The 21021-nt window shown below is 32.2% G+C and overlaps 1 protein-coding gene across 1 annotated transcript in view; it reads right to left on the bottom strand.

Annotated features, from left to right (window-relative positions):
- Positions 1 to 21021, bottom strand: part of LAMA2 (laminin subunit alpha 2) — a 770763-nt gene that overhangs the window by 513096 nt on the left and 236646 nt on the right. Inside the window, exon 4 of the mRNA XM_051997719.1 lies at positions 5416 to 5658. Within this exon, the coding sequence (XP_051853679.1) occupies positions 5416 to 5658 (243 nt within the window). The remainder of the gene's footprint in view (positions 1 to 5415; positions 5659 to 21021) is intronic.

Here is a 21021-nt window from a genome sequence, read left to right as displayed (position 1 = left end):
TTCCCCCTCTTCTCAACTTGGAAAATCCCCAATCTTTCCTCCAGTTAGAAATCAGATTACTAATTTTCAATCCTGTTTAACTGTTTTCTTTTCATTAATAGGCCTTATTTGATTAATTGTTTTTCATGCATAAAATCTGTCTCCCCCTATATCCAGGGTCCATTGCCAAAACTCAGGAAGACCTGGTCCTGATTTATTATGTAGTTTGCATAAATAATTATAATAATTAATAACCAATAACAATAATAAATTGGTTAAGCTTAGAATTCAAAGATGTGTTTTTTCCCAATTCATTTTGTCTTCCATATGTCACACTAATGCCTCTAGAAAGTACTTCTTCATGAATTTGTTTTTTCTGGGTATGTCTTCCCATACTTCTAGTAAGATGATCTTTTAAAGAGACCCAAATTGTCTAAATACCTGGCTTATAGCACAGTAGTATATAACATCTATATTGAGAAGGCAAAATACTGAAGACTACAATGAAACCTTGCCAAATACATGTGATCCAGAAAAGAGAAATAAAGAAAGGAAGAAAAAGTCTAAATTAAAACCCACCATCAAAAAAGAAAAAACTATAAAGTGATAAATGCATGCTTTAAAAATCTGCTCATTATTAGAAATTAGCCTTCTAACTTGTGACTAACATCAAACAAACCAAGACTAAAATATATTCTGTTACCAAAGTCAAGAAATTTTCCCAATAGACTCTAAAAAAAAAAGATTTTTCGTATATATTTATTATATTAATTTCATATATTTACATATATAATACAGATAGGCATACTGTATATTTACTGGTATTCAATAAATTTAATAAATATATAACATTTAATTACTATATAATATTTATTATATTAATGCATATTTATAATCACAGATTATATATATATATATTTATATGTGTATATGTGTGTAGACATACAAACACATGCCAAAATTATAAGATATTAATGTAAGATTAAAACATAAAAGTCTCAAACAGGCAGACTGAGGAAGAAGTATAGGTCTCCTTAGTCCTAATTCCATGCCCTTCCCACTTAAAGGAGACTCCTATGATAAGGAGTCTTCTTTAACTCAAAAAGAATTATTATTTTGGACGTTATCCTTAACAACAAATAGGACCTGATAACTAGATAATTTTTTTTTTAAAGTGAAAGTATCTGTTTAAATGCTATCCTACTAGTGATATGACCTTGGACAAATTATTTTAACTCCTCAGCATCTCAGTTTCCTCATGTGTAAAATGAGGAGGCTTGGACATGATGCCTCCTAAAGATCCTTTAGCATTGGATAACTTCTCTTGCATATATTTGTTTGCATGCTATCTCTCCCATTAGACTATTAAATCCTGGAAGAGACTAACTGTCTTCTCTCTCTTTGCATCCTTAGTGCTTAGCATAGTGCCTGACACACCTAAGTAGGTGCTTAATAAATAACTGAACTGAATTAAATACCTTATATGTTGGATACCTTAAATATAGTCTTTCTCATTAGGATTGTATGCTCCTTGAGATCAGGGACTGCTTTGCTTTTTTGTTTGTATCCCCAGGGCTTTACACATGGCAGACACTTAATAAATGCTTCATGTATTCATTCATTAATACTATAGACTTTTGAGCATTAAATTTGTGAAAAATTAGATTTCAAAGGTTTCAAATAAACCTTAGGATTTCAGGGTCTAAAACTCTATGAAGGAATGGAAAGGAAGAATGGAAAGATCTTAAGAAGGAAATTGAGGGAAAAATGAGCTATAATAAAATTGTTAAAAAGAATGTTTAAAATCCACTTCACAAATACTTGGGGGGGGAGGAGTCAACTTAAATAGCGGTTTGGCTGGAAAAGGCAAATGGTGTTTTAGTGAATCAAAAGATCAGCATAGGTCAATGGTATAACATCAGAAGTAAATATAATCTCTGTAGTGATCAAAATGGGCGTTATAATGTTTAAAAGAGGGTAGTGCTAGACCCATTGTACTCTGTCATAGACCTCAAAATCTTTCCATAAAAGAATCAATTAAAGAAACTGGAGATGGTTAGCCTAGAAAAAGAAGAGATAGTGGTAGGGACAGGGAGGGGCATAGTTGAGAAAGGGATGAGGAGCACAAAACATATTAAAAGGGCAATCATATAGAAGAGTGACTAGTTTCTGTAGAGCTGGATCCTAGAAGGTACAACAAAGAATAATGATTAGAAATTGTAGATCAGATATAAGCTTGATATAAAAGACATAAAGTCATTCTAATAATCAGATTTTGGAAGTTAGCATGTCATATCACCATTCAATATTTTCAAGCAAAAGTTCAAATTATTTCTTTTAGGAAATCTTATAGCATAGATAGTGGGTTGGACTTTATAGATGCAAGGCTTGAGTTTGACTTCTATAATTATGTGACTTGCCAAACTCAGAAAGAGAAGTCATTTCTACTTCTAAATTTGACTTAATAGATAATAACCCTTATTAATACTGGTAATTAAAGCTACCATTAAAACCAGCTGTTCTTCTCATTGGTTTAATTGGAAAAGAATGAGACATAGGTTGAGCTCTCAGCCCTGACATTAGCTATGAGAACTTGGGCAAATCACATTAAAGTAATACTAAATTCTTCAGTTTTATGATGTATAAAATGATCCTCAAGGTTTCTTCTAACCCTAAAAGTATCTGACATTACTTTGTGTTCTACTTTTGGTTTTTAGCTTTTGTCTTAGAGAGCCAGTTTGAACTAAAAAAGAGATGTCTCAATTTTAATAATGAAAAAGTTGTTCATTACTATTCTTATGGATAAAGAGAGTCTTGGAGAAGCTATCTGCATATTTCTTTTTATTCTAGATTTGCCGGGTCAATAGGGAAAAGTCAGATTTGGGGTATATCCTGTATAATAAATATTTATATCTCAAGTAAGTATATTTGCTTATAGTCAAGTATATATATATATATATATATATATATATATACATATATATATATATATATATATATATATTATATATATATATATATATATATTTGAATAAGAAACTGAATGGCAAACAAAAAAAAAGTTGAGGAAGGGATAACTATGATTTGGCTTGTTTAACTATTGTATTTGGGAAAATATTGGAACCAGGGTAAAAGAAGCATCCAAAAAAAAATCAACTCAAGTACATTCATTTTCTCTGTCCTCATCTGCCTACTCTCACAACCATGAGCCAAATTGGCCTAGAAATGGATGTCTCTGGCATATAGTAGATTGAACAGCTGTTTGATTCACTGTGTTTGAATCTTCATCAGTTGGCAAGTTGAGATTTCTCTGCTGAGAATAATGCTATTTGGAAAATGGGATATATTTTCCTCCCCTAAAATTTGTATTTTTAGAATGAAAGAGTGAAAATTGGTGAGGCACTAGGTACAGATTAATATTATTATTGACCTAGGAAGAAACCTAAGAAATTTATAGTCAAATTTCACTTCCCCTTCCCCTTTAAAATGTAAATTCATGAAGGAAGGACTCTCAGTGCCTGAGTGCATGATAATATGTATGTGTGTGTGGCTGTAAATGCCAAAAGACAATGATACTAATGCAATATATGTTTTAGATAAGAAAAATATTAATGTAGTTATATGAAACTTCCTTTGGCCATTTTGAAAAACTAGAGAGGATGAGGGAGGAGAGATTAAAAGCAAACAGGTAGCTAACATTTATATAGCACTTTAATTTTGTGAAGTACTTCACATTTCTTATCTCATTTGATCATCACAACACCTCTGTTAGTTAGGTGCAATAAAATAGGACATGGATTTTCACTTCATCTTCACAGAATTTCCAGATATCCAAACAGACTGCTTTACCAACTGTCTGCCAGTGCCATCCTATCTAGATAGCCCTCCTTCCCCCCACAGACACACACACAGGGCATGGATCCTCATATCTTGAAGAAATTTAATTCAAACATCATTAAATTTCTATAACCCAGTACTCCTGACTAGTGATTGAAAAAGAGCCCTTAACCCATTAAATTTACTTGATGGGTCTAAAACATAGACACTATGTTTCATGTTCACACCTCATCAAGTCATCTATCTAAGTCATCTTGCCATCTATCTCTCATAGTATGAAGACAGACTGTTGATCCACCTCCCTTCTTTCATACCCCAATAATCAAATCAATAGAACCATTGTTTATGGAAAGGAAATGTTAATTGGTAGCCCCATATATCTGCCCATATATTTCTGTTTATATGGAAACTTCCTTCCCCAAGTCATTATCCCCCTGTATGGATTGTTTTGCTTATTAGATTGCATGCTCTTTAAGAGAAGACTTTTTTTTTTTTTTTGTCTCTATATCTCCAGAGCTTAGCACAGTACCGGCATATGCTCTTTCATTAACTAATTAATTTATTTCCTTTCATTAATTCATTTTTCCATAAGGGAAAAGATGAAGACAAAAGACAAAGGATGATCTTTTCAAAGAATGGGGAACATAAAGACAGTCTTTAAAAAAAAATAGGCTAAAATGATAAAAGGAAGGAGAAATAGGTTTTAGGAGAAATCCAGGTAGCTAAAAAATTTACAACTGAATCAAACTGAAAATTAGATCCAAATCTAAGAGAAGCTATAAAGAGACTCTATAAAGAGTGCAGAGGTTAGGGGAACCTAGGCATTCCTGAAGAGCAATCCTTGAGACTAGACTAAAATTTAAAAAAAAAATTATAACCTGATGATTTCAATGGTTGAAAAATTTTAAATGTGATCAATGTTTCAAATAGCATGCTTAAAATAACAAAAATGTTTTTATCTGCAGCCTAATATTCATTTAGTTTGTACCCTGAGAATCCCTTATGCCATATACTTTAAATTTAACTATGTATTCCTCAGTGGATAGTTCATTCACCAAAGAATGAATGAAAAGGAAAAGGTTGTGAGTTCTAGTTATCTTAGGGGAAAAAAAGAGAATCTCTTCTTTCCCCAAGTTGTATAAGCAGAAAATAAAGCAAGCAAGTATTAATGGGATCCAAATGGAGAGGTTTCTGTTTGGTTTCTATCCTTGGGGTTATGTTTCATTGATTAGATTTGTAAACTCTTCAGAATAGATACATATACATTGCAAATGAAAAAATATATATCTTTTTTTCCCTTTCAAAACACCTTCAGAGAGATTATACTTCTTCCTTCAATGACTCACTCCAATCAATAATTCACTATCAAAAACTATTTCTTAAGTTTATGTCACTAATGGTATAACTTATGGCCACTTCTTCCTATCCGGTCTACATTGAAATTATAATCTATATCTCCATGGATATATCATAATACTATTCAGTCCATCTTTAAAATTTTTAATAAATTATTTAAATATGTTTGTGAAATCTGCTGCTTTTCTAACACAATTAAAAATGATTTAGTTATTGCCATGATAAAAACATCCTCACTCTTACCTCTCCATTTTCCAGGGGGTGGATCTTGGAATAAAATGAAGTACATATCACCTCATCATCTTTTGCATATGATGGTGGTCCAGTGCGTGGATAAATGCCATAGCGGGTTAGGCATTCTGTGTCAGTGATAGCATGGTACTGCCATGGTTTATATTCAAAACCATCTAAAGAGCGCTCCAATATCCAATTTCCAGGTCGTGGTGAATTTGCTGCTTTTACAATTACATATGCAATCTGGAAAACCTAGACAACAACAACAATCAATCAATAACTCAAAAAACATTTATTAAGTGCCAATTGTATACCAAATATCACATTAGTCTCTGGAGGTGCAAATATAAAAATAGAACAGAATACAGTTTCTAGGAACTTAGATATGAAATAAACATAAGGTAATTTGGAAAGATAAGGAAAGACTTCTTATAAGAAGAGGCATTTGAACTGAGCTTCAAAAGAAACAATAAGATTTGAATCCATCTCTCTCAATGTCAAGTCCAAGGAGTGCTCCCCCTTATTACATTGTCTCTCAGTAGTATGAGAATGGTTGAAGATTACAGTGAAAGAGAATCAAGAAAGAAGCAATAATAATAGTACAGTAACTGAAGGATAGGGATAAGGGCCATATATCACATGATTATCCTCACATGACCATCATTATAATCAAGTGAAATTATTTATAGCATTAGATGACAACTTCATTTTGTCCTTTATTATGTTAAACGATAGATAAGGAGAATCAGAACCACTGAATAACTGCTTTTCTGCAATTGCTGTTCTTTTCATGATTATATGAGTTAAGAGTAGAAACTAGAAATGGGAACACTAAAGTAGGATGGTAATGTACTTTCTAAATAAGAGGTAATATTATGACCCATTTGACTATATTTTTTAAATCCCTAATAGAGCCTACAGAATGTTAAGGTACATTATGAACATTACACTGTGTCCAGCTTCCCTTGTGAGTACCAACTGATGTACAAAAACATTCTCATCAAAAGATATGTTTATTGAATAAAGTTTTATTGAAATGAAAACTGAAATGAAAGTGGGACTTGAATCCCAAATAGTGTTAGTTACATTCACAACCTTGAGCAATGTTTCATAATCTGGGGACATAACTTTATATGCTGTTGTTGTTCAGTCTGATTCTTCATGATGCCAGTATCTTAGTAAGATACTGAAGAGATTTGCCCTTTCCTTCTTTAGCTCATTTTAACAGAAGAAGAGGCAAACAGAATTAAGTGGCTTGTCCAGGGTCAGCTAGTAAATGTCTGAGGCCAGATTTGAACTCAGGAAGATGAGTTTTCCTAACTATACGACTGGCACTCTATCCACAGTGTCACTGAGCTGCACTTCAAGTTTATAAAACTTTGAATTAAAGGTGGGATTTTTTTGTTGTTCAGTCACCAGTCATGCCTGACTTTTTATGATCTCATATGAGGGTTGAGTTTACTTTGTTTTATTTTATTTTTTGAGAAAGGTATTGGAGAGATTTGTGATTTCCTTCTGCACTAGATTAGGGAAACTGAGGCTAATTGTTTTACCACAGTCACATAGCTAGTAAGGGCATAAGGCTAGATTTGAACTCAAATTTTCCTGACTCCAGTGCCAGAGCTCTATTCATTTGCTACCGAAGGGACTCTAGTTCTATCTCACATCTGATTTAGAAAAGCTGTAGAGCTTCTCTTGGCCTCAGTTTCCCAATATCCCTGAAACTAATCCCCTTCCTAATATTGTGATTATGTAATAAGAACTGTTTATGTGGTTGTTCTTTATGCAAATATTTAAAATATCCTTATTATCTTTCTTTATAGCTCATATTATAGTGACAGAAGAGAAAACAGACTAGAAAGCACAGGTGAGCCATGAAAAAAAAAATAAAGATAAATGGAGATATTAGTTAGAGGGCCTTGTTTATGAAGTTGCTCAGTGAGTAAATATAAGAGAACAACTTCTCTTGAAGCTACCAGGTCGATTTATGGCTTAGCAGCTTCTGTGTTGGATTAAGATAATAAATGAAAATCTATGAAGAGCGGCTCTGCTGCTAGAAACCCTGCAATCTCTTTCTATAATTCAATATCAAAATACAGTGTTAAATGACATGAAATAAAGAACTCCTACTGGCTCAGAGAATTTAAGAGGAATCTCACTTCAAGGCAATGGCTTTCTCTTTCATTTTATTTCCTTTGAACTCATTTATATCCTATTTTAAATGAATAGGGTGAGCTCATGTGCAGCATTTCATAGGAATGGACTTTATAGGTGGTCAGACAAAAACACTGATAAACTATGGTGACTCAAAATCTTCATAGGATCAGAAATCTAGAATTAAAAAGAACCCAAGAAGCCATCTAGTTTTGATGGTTGTTGTTTTTTGTTTTGTTTTTTTAATACTCAATGAACAACAGGGGCTACTGAATGGCAAAATGAATGGAGTACTCAGCCTGACTCAGAAAGACTCATCTTCATAAGTTCAAATCTGATTTCAAACACTTACTACTATGTGACCCTGGGAAAGTCACTTTAATCTGTTTGCCTCAGTTCCTCTTATGTAAAATGAACAGGAGAAGGAAATGACAAATCATTCTAATATCTTTGCCCCCAAAAAATCTCAAATGGAGCATGAAGAATCACACAAGACTAAAATAACTGAACAACAACCAAGAACAATCAATAAACATTTATTAAGTGCTTATTCTACTTCAGGCATCACATAATGTTCTGAGGATGCAAATGAAAACATTGACCCAACCCAATCTAAGCTCTAATTTCATAAACCTTTATTAAACATCTAATGTGTTTCAGGAATTGTGCTAAGTGCTTGGGATACCATTAATAGAAAAGAAAGAATAATCTTGTCATCAAGGAACTTACAAGACAATGGGAGGAGACAGCACACACACACACACACACACACACACACATACACACACTCACATATATAGCAGGAAAGAAGAGAAAAAGATAGTTAATTATACAGAGAGTAGGGATTGGGTATCAAGTTGAAATCAGGCAGAGGAGCAGATAATTCTTTCCCCAGAGTAACACTGATCATACCAGTCAGGGAAGAGACTTGAATTCATATCAACTCCCTACTAACTATCTAACTCCATAGTCATTATTTTATCCATAGTGCCATGTTCCCTCCTTTTAAAATCATGTAGGGGAATTATGTTTACTCTAAATTTTTAACTCTGGTACTTCAACCATTTTTAAGGACTTTAGGAGAATATAAATATTTTGCTGAAGCTGAGGTTAACTGACTTGTCCAGGGTCACCCAGCTAGGAAGTATTAAGTATCTGAAGCCAGATTTGACCTTGAGTCCTCCTGACTTCAGGGCTGGTACTACGAGAATAATTTTTTAAAAGCAGCATGTATTCATATCCTCATAGACTCATTGCAAAAACTTTTCAAACATCTTAGTTGTAAAGTCAGACCCCACAAACCTGAATAGGAATGAAGCTTATCTTAGAGATATAATGTTGTACAACCAGGAGACAAACATTTATTATAGGAAGTATTAGCAACAGTATGACATGCTTCCCAATTGACCTATCACTGTGGAACTTCATCAAACTAAAGTAAAATTCCATAAAAGATGCTACATTCTTAAATGATTCAAAGTCCCTTTTACTTTTGGCTTTAGAAATGAAAATTATTTAGAAAATTAAGCAATTTTTGAATAAAGCGAAATGTCTGACATTCCATAGCATTAGAGGAAACATTTTAAAAGTTTTAATTTTGTGAAATGGCATACAGGAATTTATTTCTAGATTCAGTATCCCAGACTTCAAGCAGCAGTCTGAAAGGAAAATCTCTTCTTTTTTTTTTTTTTTTTAACACAATTTCTTGTCCTCATAAGGATCAAAGTTTTCTGAGCTGGAAAATAGTAGCAAAAGGTGAAGTGTTTGGAAATTATTGTTGAAAGGAGTTGTTATTAAGAACAGGAAAAGAAAGATTTGGGATAATATGTGAATCAGAGAAAATGAATCCAATACTTTTCTCTTCAAGGGTTGCTCCTCTAAAAATATAAACAAAATTTACATGACCTCAGAATCTTATTTAGAGCAGACTACTTTTAAGGTAGAAAGAATTTATTAGTATTCAGTTTAAGGATTATTTAAGGATAGACTGTCTTACTATGCTTCCCTCTAAGCAGTATCTTGATTTCCGGTGCTGATATTTTCTATAGATGCTACAAACTGGGAACTCATGGTGCCATATACCTTTCTGAAGACTTGTATAATAATATAATTTTATTTGATTGGATATGTTTTGGGAAGTTATGTTTTGAAGGAAGTGACATTTATGCTACAACGGGTACTTCTTTCCTGACTGAATAGAGCGTCATCCTATTTTGAACAGAGCCCTAGACTAGATATCTTTGGGAAAGTAATCAATATTTTGGAGTGGAGTGTTTGGAGTTACAATAACTCTGTTATACTGGAGGTATATTCTTTTCAAGGTCTGTCTAAATGACAATTACAACTCAAACTGAATTATAGTTGTAATGCCTATTTTCCTACATTTTATTCATTCCTACTAAATCCCCAGAAATGACTCCCAATAGTCCTTATAGCATAACTTCTAGCTTCTATTTCATATTCCACAGAATCATACATTAAAGTTGGATATCTTTTCATACTGTAAATGAAGAATCTAAAGACAAGGAATTAAATGATTTATCTAAAACCACACAGGTAATAAGGGACAAAAACAGGATCTGAATGCAGGTCATCTAACCTCAAAATCAGTGTTGTTTGAACTGCACTACGTATGCTTCTAATCCAGTTCTTTATTAGATAAGAGAAAGGAGGATTTTTCTGGGATTTAAGGATTCTTAGCAATTGATTAAAGACATACTATTTTAGAACTGAATTTAGGAGCCACTAGTCTGAGTTGAATATAATTAATCATGATTCAAAGATTTGGGTTTTCATGAGATTAAAGACTTGAAGAAACACTCAAGTTACTGAGTATTCTACCTCAAGCCAGAGTTACACATTAAGTAATGCTTAAGAAAAGCTGTGATATATAACCATAAAATCCCTAGAGAAGAGTTTTAGAGCACTTTTATTCAAAGAATATTCAAATTTTTTTAAGTCAAGCCATGTCAATGAATTGTCATGTGATCATGAGGAAAATGACATTCATGCCTTTGTGCTTCAATTTTGTCATCAAGAAAATGTCATTTTACCTCAGATTAAGAAAATTAAAATAAAGGTTATAAAGTAATATTGTTACTCATAAATGTCAAGCTTAAATGTCTAATAATGGATTTCTCAGGGAATCTTGTGCGCCTATATAAGTACACACTTGAAAGGGAAAAAATGAAAATAAGAGTAGCTAAGTGGTACACTAAATAGACTGCCAGGCCTGGAGTCAGGAAGACTTATCTTCATGAATTCAAATCTGACCACAGTTTCTTAACTAGCTGTGTGATTCTAGGCAAGTCCCTTCTGTTTATCCAGTTTCTACATTTGTAAAATGATCTGAAAGTAATGACAAACTACTCTAGTATCTTTGCCAAAAAAATTATAAAAGGTGTCATTAAAAATTGGACATTATTTAAACCACTGAACAACAAGAGAAAATATAAAAGTTATATGAAAGAAAAAAAATCCCAAATCATAATCTTCTTACATATATCACCATCATCATCACATTTATATAGTACTATGTGCCAGTATCTGTACAAAATGCTTCTGATCCTCACAACAATTATGTGCTGTTATCTCCATTTGAAAGTTGAGGAAACTAAGATAAATAGAGGCTAAATGATTTGCCAAAGTTAACAAAACTGTTATTGTTTGATGTCAGGTCTTTCTACTCTAGCAACATTGCAATGCAATAATGATGAGTTTCATGTTCTTTTTATTTGTTTTTTGGGGTATACACACACTCATACACAAACACATACTTACCCATATGCAAATAAAAATGAGGACACTGTGATCCAATCCAATTAACATTTATTAAATACCTGCTATGTCAATCACTGCTTAAAATACAATTAATAAAAAGAAAAATAGTATCTATCCTCAAGGAGCTTATAGTTTAATGGGAGGGGAAGACAATACACAAAAAGAGACAGGAATTATCTTATTTGGTAGAATATATACATACAAGTGCATATCTATCCAAGCATGTATATATGTATATTATATATCTACACACTATCTTAATCTGATCATTTGATTCACAGGGATTGTGCATTTCTGGAAAAAAAAACTAGATTATAATCATCATTGTCATTATATAAAAATGTTCTTAGATGCAAAAACAATTCCATTAACTGAGGTTCTTATCTATAAAGGTGACTGGCATTTGGTTTGCATTTTCACAATTACCAAGATAGTTAATTCTGTATTTAAAACCATTTCGACTACTTAATCTTAGCTCAAGAAAGTCTTATCAATAATTTTTTGAAGAGAAATTTCATTCTAAAAGGCAGTGTCAGCATAGGAAGAAACACAATTCAGATAAAGGATGATGTTAGGTAATGCAATTTGAGGTAGAGTATGCCAGGAGCCCTAAATCCAAATAAGACACTTAGTTTTCAATATTTTATTGGATTGTTCTCAGTTTCAATACTCTTAGCTGCGAGTAAAATACTAGTTAGCATTTTATCATTCACTAGTAATGCCCTTTGGCATCTATGTTTCTCCCTAGCATCTTTCTACTGTTCACACTCTGTGATTTCAAAAGACTGACCTGCCCCCTGTGGACAAGTCATTCATACAGCATGACTTTCTAAACTAGTTACTGACAAAACTAGCAAGCCTGGATCTTTCTATAGCACAAACCAGTTTTTTTGAATAAGGCCAAAGGGCACAATATTAGTGTAAATAAGAGATAATCAGAAATTTGACAATACCAAGTTTGTCATCTGAAAACTGTTGACCTTAGTGGAACATCTAGCATTCTTTTTATTTTTGAGCTTTCAGAGTTATCACAATAACAGAACTCATGAATCTTCAACTTTTATGGAATTGCAGATATATATTAATCACATCAATTCAAATTATGTCATGCATATTGGAAGAGAATGGTTATGAGGAGAAGAGTAAAATTAAAATAGTAGGACCAAAGAATGACAGTGTAAATGCAAAGGAACTTTCTAAACATTATTATCAGATTTTTAACTACATACATTACTTTGCAATATCCTCACTTAATCAGTCTTTAACATGTGGATGTAATTTTTAATTATAGAACTCTTATTTGTATGTTTTTAAACAGAGAAGCTCTGGTAAGGCCTGCAAAATCACAAAACATGCTTTGCTAGCTGCCTCATTCTCAATAATGTCTCATAATGATAGTGTATACTTAAAAATATCTCATCAAGGATTAGATATTAAGAATCATATCAATTATTTTAGTTATTAGATAAAGTTCACAATATCAGCAGGGTTATCACACTTAGAGATATAATAATGCTTTTGCTCTTAGACTTAAAACTAAAAATTGCATCACTGGACTCTGAAAAAATATTGAAAGATTTTGTATTGGGTCTTTTTGACTGGTGAATTGCAATAAATACATAAAGCAATGATAAAAAAAAATAGTATTACTATCTAGAGTAATAAATCTTACTGAAATCATGGAAAGTTGTATTCTTGTTTTTTTCCTACTGAATTTTTTCTTATCATCATTAACTTTAGGTCATCCCATTTGACTTACTTCTGAATTTACATAATACATAATATTGTCAGTTCATTCATTCAACATTAAGTCCATAATATCTGACTGCATGATTTGTAGACCAAATATCTGAATAACAAATTAAATATTTTATTTTTCATCCAGTTATTTTATTTTTGTTTTAAGTTTCATACCTAGTAAAATAACTTAGTAGAGGCACAATAAATGATTGATGATGATGATCTTAAATCAATTAATCAATATTTATTAAGAACTTATGAGTCAAATGTGATATTTTAAATCCTTAATGTAGTCAATATTTTGCCATCATTGCCACATTCTCTGAATAACATATTAAATAAAATATTCTCTAAGGTTATGCTTGGAAAAATCTTCACATGTGCATTACACATTAATTGATGATAGTAGTGATGATGATGTAGGAACCAAGTTAGTAATTAAACTAAATTGCTGAGAAAATCATGTTTTCCGGCCCAATGTTACAAGCATAGGGTTGCAGATACAGTAAATAATAATAAGGCAAGCAGCCAAATTTACATCTAAATTGTGCATTTGTGGTGTCTTTTGAGGATTTACCCACTGCTACTCTACAAACTGATTCATTTGAATAAAGTAAGAATAGCTCATAACAAAGGCATGACTTAGCTAATAGGAAATGTTTATTAGAGCCCCTTTACTAAGAAGGTCTTCCCATGTTATGCATATATTACAAGGTATTAATTTTGTATTGTACTCATTGTATCAGCTAATTTGAGATTAATTTACCATAACCTTCCTAAAGCCATTTAGCCAAACTCACACACACACACACACACACACAACACACACACACACATGCACACGCACACGCACACACACACACACTTAAAATGTAGTTCAAATGTTTTGACAATGAAGTAAATTTCTTTTAAAATTTTATTTTGACATGACTAGCTAAAGTAGATTCTATAACTTTATTCTTCTTGCCACTTTTCTCCTTTGTGGTTCCTTGAATTTTAAATTAATTGAAGGACTACATTACAATATCCTTCAAGACTAGATAATTAAACTATATGAACAGTTTTAAGAGAAATGTTAAATATTTAACTATTGCTTTATTTCTAATTAATAAGATTTTGAATTATTTTAAAGTTATTAATTTTTTTTAATTCTGGAGAATTGTAGTTCACTATTATTCAATTTATACATTTTTCAGTGTTATAGTTTTTCCATCATTGAATTAATCTAGGGAATGGAAATAAGCCTATATTTAGGCATACTAACATCAAATAAATCATACCTATTTAGGATAATTGTTATCAATAGTAATAATTTCTTTTATATATAACTTAGAATTTGTAACAACCTTTACATGCTTTTTATCATTTCATCTTATGTATGGAACTGTTTCCCATAGAATACATACTAGCAACCTGAAATCAGGTCAAGTCAAATATTTTGATCAGAGAGGAGCATGACTAATAAGAATCTGAGGAACAATTTGAACTCTGATTTAATATCTTGTTCTACCTTCATTGCACTAGAAATAGAAAGAGCATAGTAGAGACTGTTAAACTTGAAATCAAGAATATATAATTTTGAATATTGCCTCAGAAACTTAATAGCTGCATAATTTCAGGTAAGTTACACTCAGCCTCAGTTTCTTTATTTGTAAAATGAGAATAATCATAGTATCTGACTCACAAGGTTATTGTGATTAACCGAGGTAATAAATGGAAAGTAATTTACACATCTTGAAGCACTATATAAATATTAGTATGTCATCTTTAAGTATTGTTATTATTATTATTGCACAGAATTAAATATCAAAATTATGATGGTTAACTTTGTTTCAGGAGAAGATAAAAGAATAGATCATAGAATTTTAAAACACAAAGAATATTACATGTCATTTAATCTAATCCCCTTACAGGGTGACTCAGGATGAGAAAGCTCACTCCTTTGGATCTCATTTTTTTTAATCTATACATAAGAAAGTCATACTAGATTTTCTTTAAGTCTCTTGAAGTTTATGATCTATGGTACTGAAATGATTTTACAGATTAGAAAACAGGCAGAGAGAAGATAAGGTCAATCAGCTAGTTAGGAGCCAAGCTGGTCCTACAGCAGAGGTGTTATTACTCAAGAAAAAAGATGGATCTAATAAATGGCTTTCTTTCTGTGTGTTTTATCTGTCCAAATATAAATTTCTAAAAATAAATATTATACATATATTGGTAAATATGTTTTACTTAAAATAATGGAAATAGTAAGGTGTTCATCAGCATACCTTATAAAGAAAGGCATTCTTAAAATATTCCAAAGCAGTAAAATGAGCTGAAGAAGGAAATGGCAAACCACTCCAATATCTTTGCCAAGAAAACCCCAATTGGGGTTACAAAGAGTTAGGTATAAATAAAATTACTCAACAACAACAAAAAAATCATAACAGAGTGAAAAATAATTCACTATCCCCCAGAAGCAGTCCATTTCATTTTTGCAAAATTTGAATGATTAGAAAGTTGCCCCTAAACCTGATATACTACTCCCTATAAATTCTACTTCTTCTAAGTCTAGAGTTATTGTAAAATAGATATAATTCCTTTTCCACATAGATCTTCTAATACTTGAAGACAATGATCATTATTCCCAGAAGCATCTTTTCTAAGCTAAATATCAATTTTTTTTCAAATCTTCCTCATTTGATTATTTCTAAAATTTTTATCATTTTGGTTATTGGCTTGATAACATTTCATTTAGTTTTGTATTATATTTCTCAAAATATCATGCTTGAAAGGAGGAAGAAGGCTAAAGATCCAGAACATATAAATATATATATAGTTGTAAAATGTACATAATCTGATTTTAATTTTATGGTGTAACAATATTAACATTATGTATCTTTTTTGAATGTATTACAAAATGTGACGTAAGGTATTTGTCCAAGTATAACTTATGCTAGGTTCCTTTCCATTTTTCCTAGCACTTTTTTCTTTCTGTAATGATCTATTGTTAAGAGTTCAAATGTTGGAGTTTGTTCTTCTCAGGGCACAGCCGGTTTAGAGGCTTAGAGCCCTTCGGATGTCTCCAAATCCAAAGGTTCTGCCCTTCAGCCTCTGCCTCTGCTTTCTTCTGCCTCCAACAGAGATGGAAGATCTCTCTTATCTCCTTCTGGGGAGCCCAGCACCAACTTGCAGCGGAGAGAGGGCTTCTGGCGTAGCTCCACTGAAATCCCAAAAGTGTTCTCTGCAGCAGAGTCGTTTCTCTCGAGTCTAGCGCGATCAGCCAGCCAAGAGGAAAAATGTATCCTGGAATGGCTGTCTCGCCTTATATGTGAACCTTCTGAGAGAATGGGATTATGGGTTTTCTCCCATAGTGCTCTCTGGCCCAAAGAGCTTTAAGGTGTGGACTTTGAGTAAAGGTGGGAACACAAGCCTTGTCTTGATTAGTTCTACTTAGTACCTTGTTTCAGGTTCTGGCCAAAACAACTTCTTGTAAGATTAGATCAACTCTAATTACTTAGCAGTTAGTAAGGATTCCAACATCTCCCCCTTTCTTTTGTTTTAAAACATAGGGGGTTTCTGAGGGGGTACACATAAATCCATCAATATGGGCCAGAACTTTGTAACAGATATACATGGTATACATAAATCCATCAATATGGGAGGCATCATACATAATTTACATGAGCACATAGCAATATAACACAGGCTAGTAGTAATGTAACAAATAACAAGAATCAATCTGAAAATTTACACATGTCCATAAGTCCTAGAAACAGTCCAATAGGATTCCATTGTCCATTAGTTCATGTGCCAGGAATCTAATAATTCTTATGAGCACAATCAGCAACAGAACCACCCGATATTTCTTGGGTCTTCTCCTTTGTTTCAAGGGTCTGCTCCATCTTTCTGCGATGGACAAGGCAAATGCGGCTCGTAGGCACCCATCTGATTCCTTCTCCACCTGTAGAGATGCAAGCAAATCCTCTCCCCCAAGCAGTTAGCCTATCTGGTCCTCCTTTTATAGTTGAAAAAATCCCCATCAATCTGTGGGGAAAAGACGTTTTACAACAATTGGGGTTAAAAATGAGTACTTCGGTTTTTTAAGCAGGGCTGCTGTTGAAGGCCTGCCAACACTTTCACCTATTCCTATTCAATGGAAAACTGATACACCAGTGTGGATAGAACAGTGGCCCTTAAGTAGCGATAAAATTCAGGCCTTATTAGATATAGTACAGGAGCAGCTTGAACAAGGGCATTTACAACCTTCTCTAAGTCCTTGGAATTCCCCAGTGTTCGTTGTAAAAAAGAAATCAGGAAAATGGAGGATGCTCACTGATTTAAGAAAAGTGAACGAACAGATGGAAACTATGGGAACTCTTCAGCCTGGACTTCCATCTCCTACTCAGCTTCCTAGAGAATGGCCTCTTTGGGTTATAGACATCAAGGATTGTTTCTATTCCATTCCTCTGGATAAGGAGGATATGAAGAGATTTGCCTTTTCGGTGCCCAGTGTCAATTTAGCTGAGCCTTATAAAAGATATGAATGGACGGTTTTGCCACAGGGTATGAAGAACAGCCCCACGTTGGGCGCCAAATGTTAAGAGTTCAAATGTTGGAGTTTGTTCTTCTCAGGGCACAGCCGGTTTAGAGGCTTAGAGCCCTTCGGATGTCTCCAAATCCAAAGGTTCTGCCCTTCAGCCTCTGCCTCTGCTTTCTTCTGCCTCCAACAGAGATGGAAGATCTCTCTTATCTCCTTCTGGGGAGCCCAGCACCAACTTGCAGCGGAGAGAGGGCTTCTGGCGTAGCTCCACTGAAATCCCAAAAGTGTTCTCTGCAGCAGAGTCGTTTCTCTCGAGTCTAGCGCGATCAGCCAGCCAAGAGGAAAAATGTATCCTGGAATGGCTGTCTCGCCTTATATGTGAACCTTCTGAGAGAATGGGATTATGGGTTTTCTCCCATAGTGCTCTCTGGCCCAAAGAGCTTTAAGGTGTGGACTTTGAGTAAAGGTGGGAACACAAGCCTTGTCTTGATTAGTTCTACTTAGTACCTTGTTTCAGGTTCTGGCCAAAACAACTTCTTGTAAGATTAGATCAACTCTAATTACTTAGCAGTTAGTAAGGATTCCAACAATCTATCTTTTCTGGTTTACTGAACATTAGATTATTGAATTTCATTATTTCTGATTCTACTTTATCTAGTCTGTTCCATCATTCTACTCCAAAATACCAAATCACTTTGATGATTGCTCTTTCTTACATAGTTTGAAATCTGTCAGTACATTCCTCTTTCATCTCAATCTTCATTATTTCCCTTGATATTATGTATCTTTTATTTCTTCAGAGTTAGTCACTGTTTTATAAAATCCTATAAAATAATGCTCTTGATAGTTTGTTTGCCATAGCATAAAATAATTAATTTTGGTAACACTGTAAATTTTTATTATATTGACTTGGCCCATAGATGAACATTGGCCATTCTAGGGTATTCTAAGTAAACCATCAAGTCATCATAAAATGGGGTAGTATTATCTCTACTTTGCCTATTTTTATGCTTATGGTTTCTATGGTTCTATTCATCTTATTGCTGTTGCTAACATTTCCAGAACTGTATCATGTAATAGTGGGGAGAACAGGCAGCTTTGTTTTACCACTGTACTTACTAGAAAATGTTCCAGTATATTCACATTACTTATGTTTGCTATTAGTTTTAGATAGACATTCATATAATATTAAAAAGATCATTCCATACATATTCATTGTAGAATTTTTTAGCATAAATGAGTGTGTATTTTTCCCCTACCCCTCACCTCTCTACTCCATACTTTGGAAGTTCATTTATAGCTACTTTTTGGAAACTGGATTATTTAAAAATTATTTTAATCTTTGATCAATTTAGGCATTTTACATTTTCAAAGGTACTCCTCAATTTCTCTTGTGGTCTCAGTTTCATTATTATATAACTGAAGAGTATGTTATGATATATTTTGTTTACAATTTTGGTATTGTATTGATTTCTTCTTAGCAATTTCCTATTTTTGTGATTTGACTTTTTGTACCTTTTTCTTTTTAATTTATTTGACAAGTATTTTTTTAATCTTTTCAAGATTTGATTAAATCATTTCCATAAATTCTTTGAATTCCACATTATTATTTTTTTATAATTTTTAACATCTCTTTTATACTTTTTTTTTTTTTTTTGCTTCTTTGCTGGTCTCATTTTTTAAAATGCCTATTCAGTTCATTAATCCTCTTTTTTTTCTATTTTATTAATGAATGTTGCTAGAGACAGAATTTTTGCTTTAAAAGTATTTTAGCTCTATCAAAAAAAATTGTACATTGTTTAATTTTTCATTTTCTTTCACATTAATTAATAATTGTTCATATGATTTACTCTTTGACTCACTTATTACTTGGGATTCTATTGTTAGATCTTCATTTGTTTCTCCCTCTTTTGTTTGGGATCCCTAAACCAATTACTATTTTTATTGTATGCTGAGCTATAAAGGATTTATTTGTTATTCATCTTGTTGTGCTTTCCCATTATTTGCATTGTCACTGCATCCCAATAAATGGATAATTTTTTGTAAAAGTTTCATGGGATGCTGAAAAATACATTTTTAAAAATCTCATTGTAAAATTTTTTCATAAATAATAAGTCCTTTATCTTTAGTTTTTTTAGGACATTTTTCAATTATTTTGTTTTTCTTTCTGATAGAGCTGTCCAAAACTTAAATAAGGGCATTAAAATCTCTAATCACTATGGTATTACTAAATCATCTTATAATTATTTTTTTCCTTTATGAATGTAGATGCTATGATATTTGGAATATATAAGTTTAATGTTGATATTGGTTTGTACTCTATTCTTTTAGTATAATGTACTTAATTTTTTCTAATGCTATGAATTTTTATTTTTCCTTTGCCTGATAGCATGACCATAACTTTTGGATTATTTTTTATTCACATGATGCATAGAAAATTCTTATCTAGTCCCTCATTTTTATTCTATGTATACCTTTGTCTTTTAGGTGGGTTCCTTATAAACAACAGTTTGTGGAGTTTTATTTTTTGTATCTAGTTAGTCTGTTTCCATTTTAGCAGATTACATAATCCATTTATATTTAACTTTGTGAGAATTTGTAGAATTACCTTTATATTTACTCCCATTTATCTGTATCTTTCTCTAAATTTGGGTTTTTCTTTCTTCCTCTATAAAGACAGTGCTCTGTGCTTCAAATATTTCTACTTAATATATTTTAAGATGGGTCTATTCTCCTCTCAGCATCTCTCTCCTAGCTAATTATCACCCTGCCTTTTTTTAACCAATCTTGGACTTTTACTTATTAATCCATGTTTCTTTCTTTCATTGATCTAGTTAGCTAATGCTTTTCCTCTTTTTTCCCTTAGTCAATTTAGATTTTACTTCTCCCTTTATACTTTTGTTAGTTTTTCCTTTCATTTTCAGCACTTTTGGTAAAAATATTTATTTCCATTATTCTCTTTGTTAATTCATGCCTAATATAGAATTTGATACTTTGCATGGTAAATATACCTATTGTATTCTTTCCTTATTATCTGTATTCTTCACATAATTAAAACATCTTTGTTTTGAGAGTTTATAAAAATTAGAGAAAATATCTATCCCCTTTTCTTTCTGGAGACTTTCCCATCCTGCACAGTATAAAACTGCGTATGATATATTCTTTTTTGAGATAAATAGAACAATTTCATTCTGAAAAGAGAGAAAAAGAATTTTCGCAAAATAAAAATGTTATGTTAATTTTGAAAGGGTACATGAATATAAAATAAAAACAAATTTATTAAAATAAAATTTATTAAATTAATTGTAATACATTATAAATATAATATGTAATAATATAACATAATAATGATATGATATATACTTTATATAATATAATGATAAATACAATTTATTAAAATAAAAATGAACTCATAA

This window comes from Antechinus flavipes, chromosome 4, assembly GCF_016432865.1.
Source record: "Antechinus flavipes isolate AdamAnt ecotype Samford, QLD, Australia chromosome 4, AdamAnt_v2, whole genome shotgun sequence".
NCBI lineage: Eukaryota > Metazoa > Chordata > Mammalia > Dasyuromorphia > Dasyuridae > Antechinus > Antechinus flavipes.
Note: the sequence above shows the minus strand (reverse complement) of the source record. Positions and strands in the feature narration are given on the sequence as shown.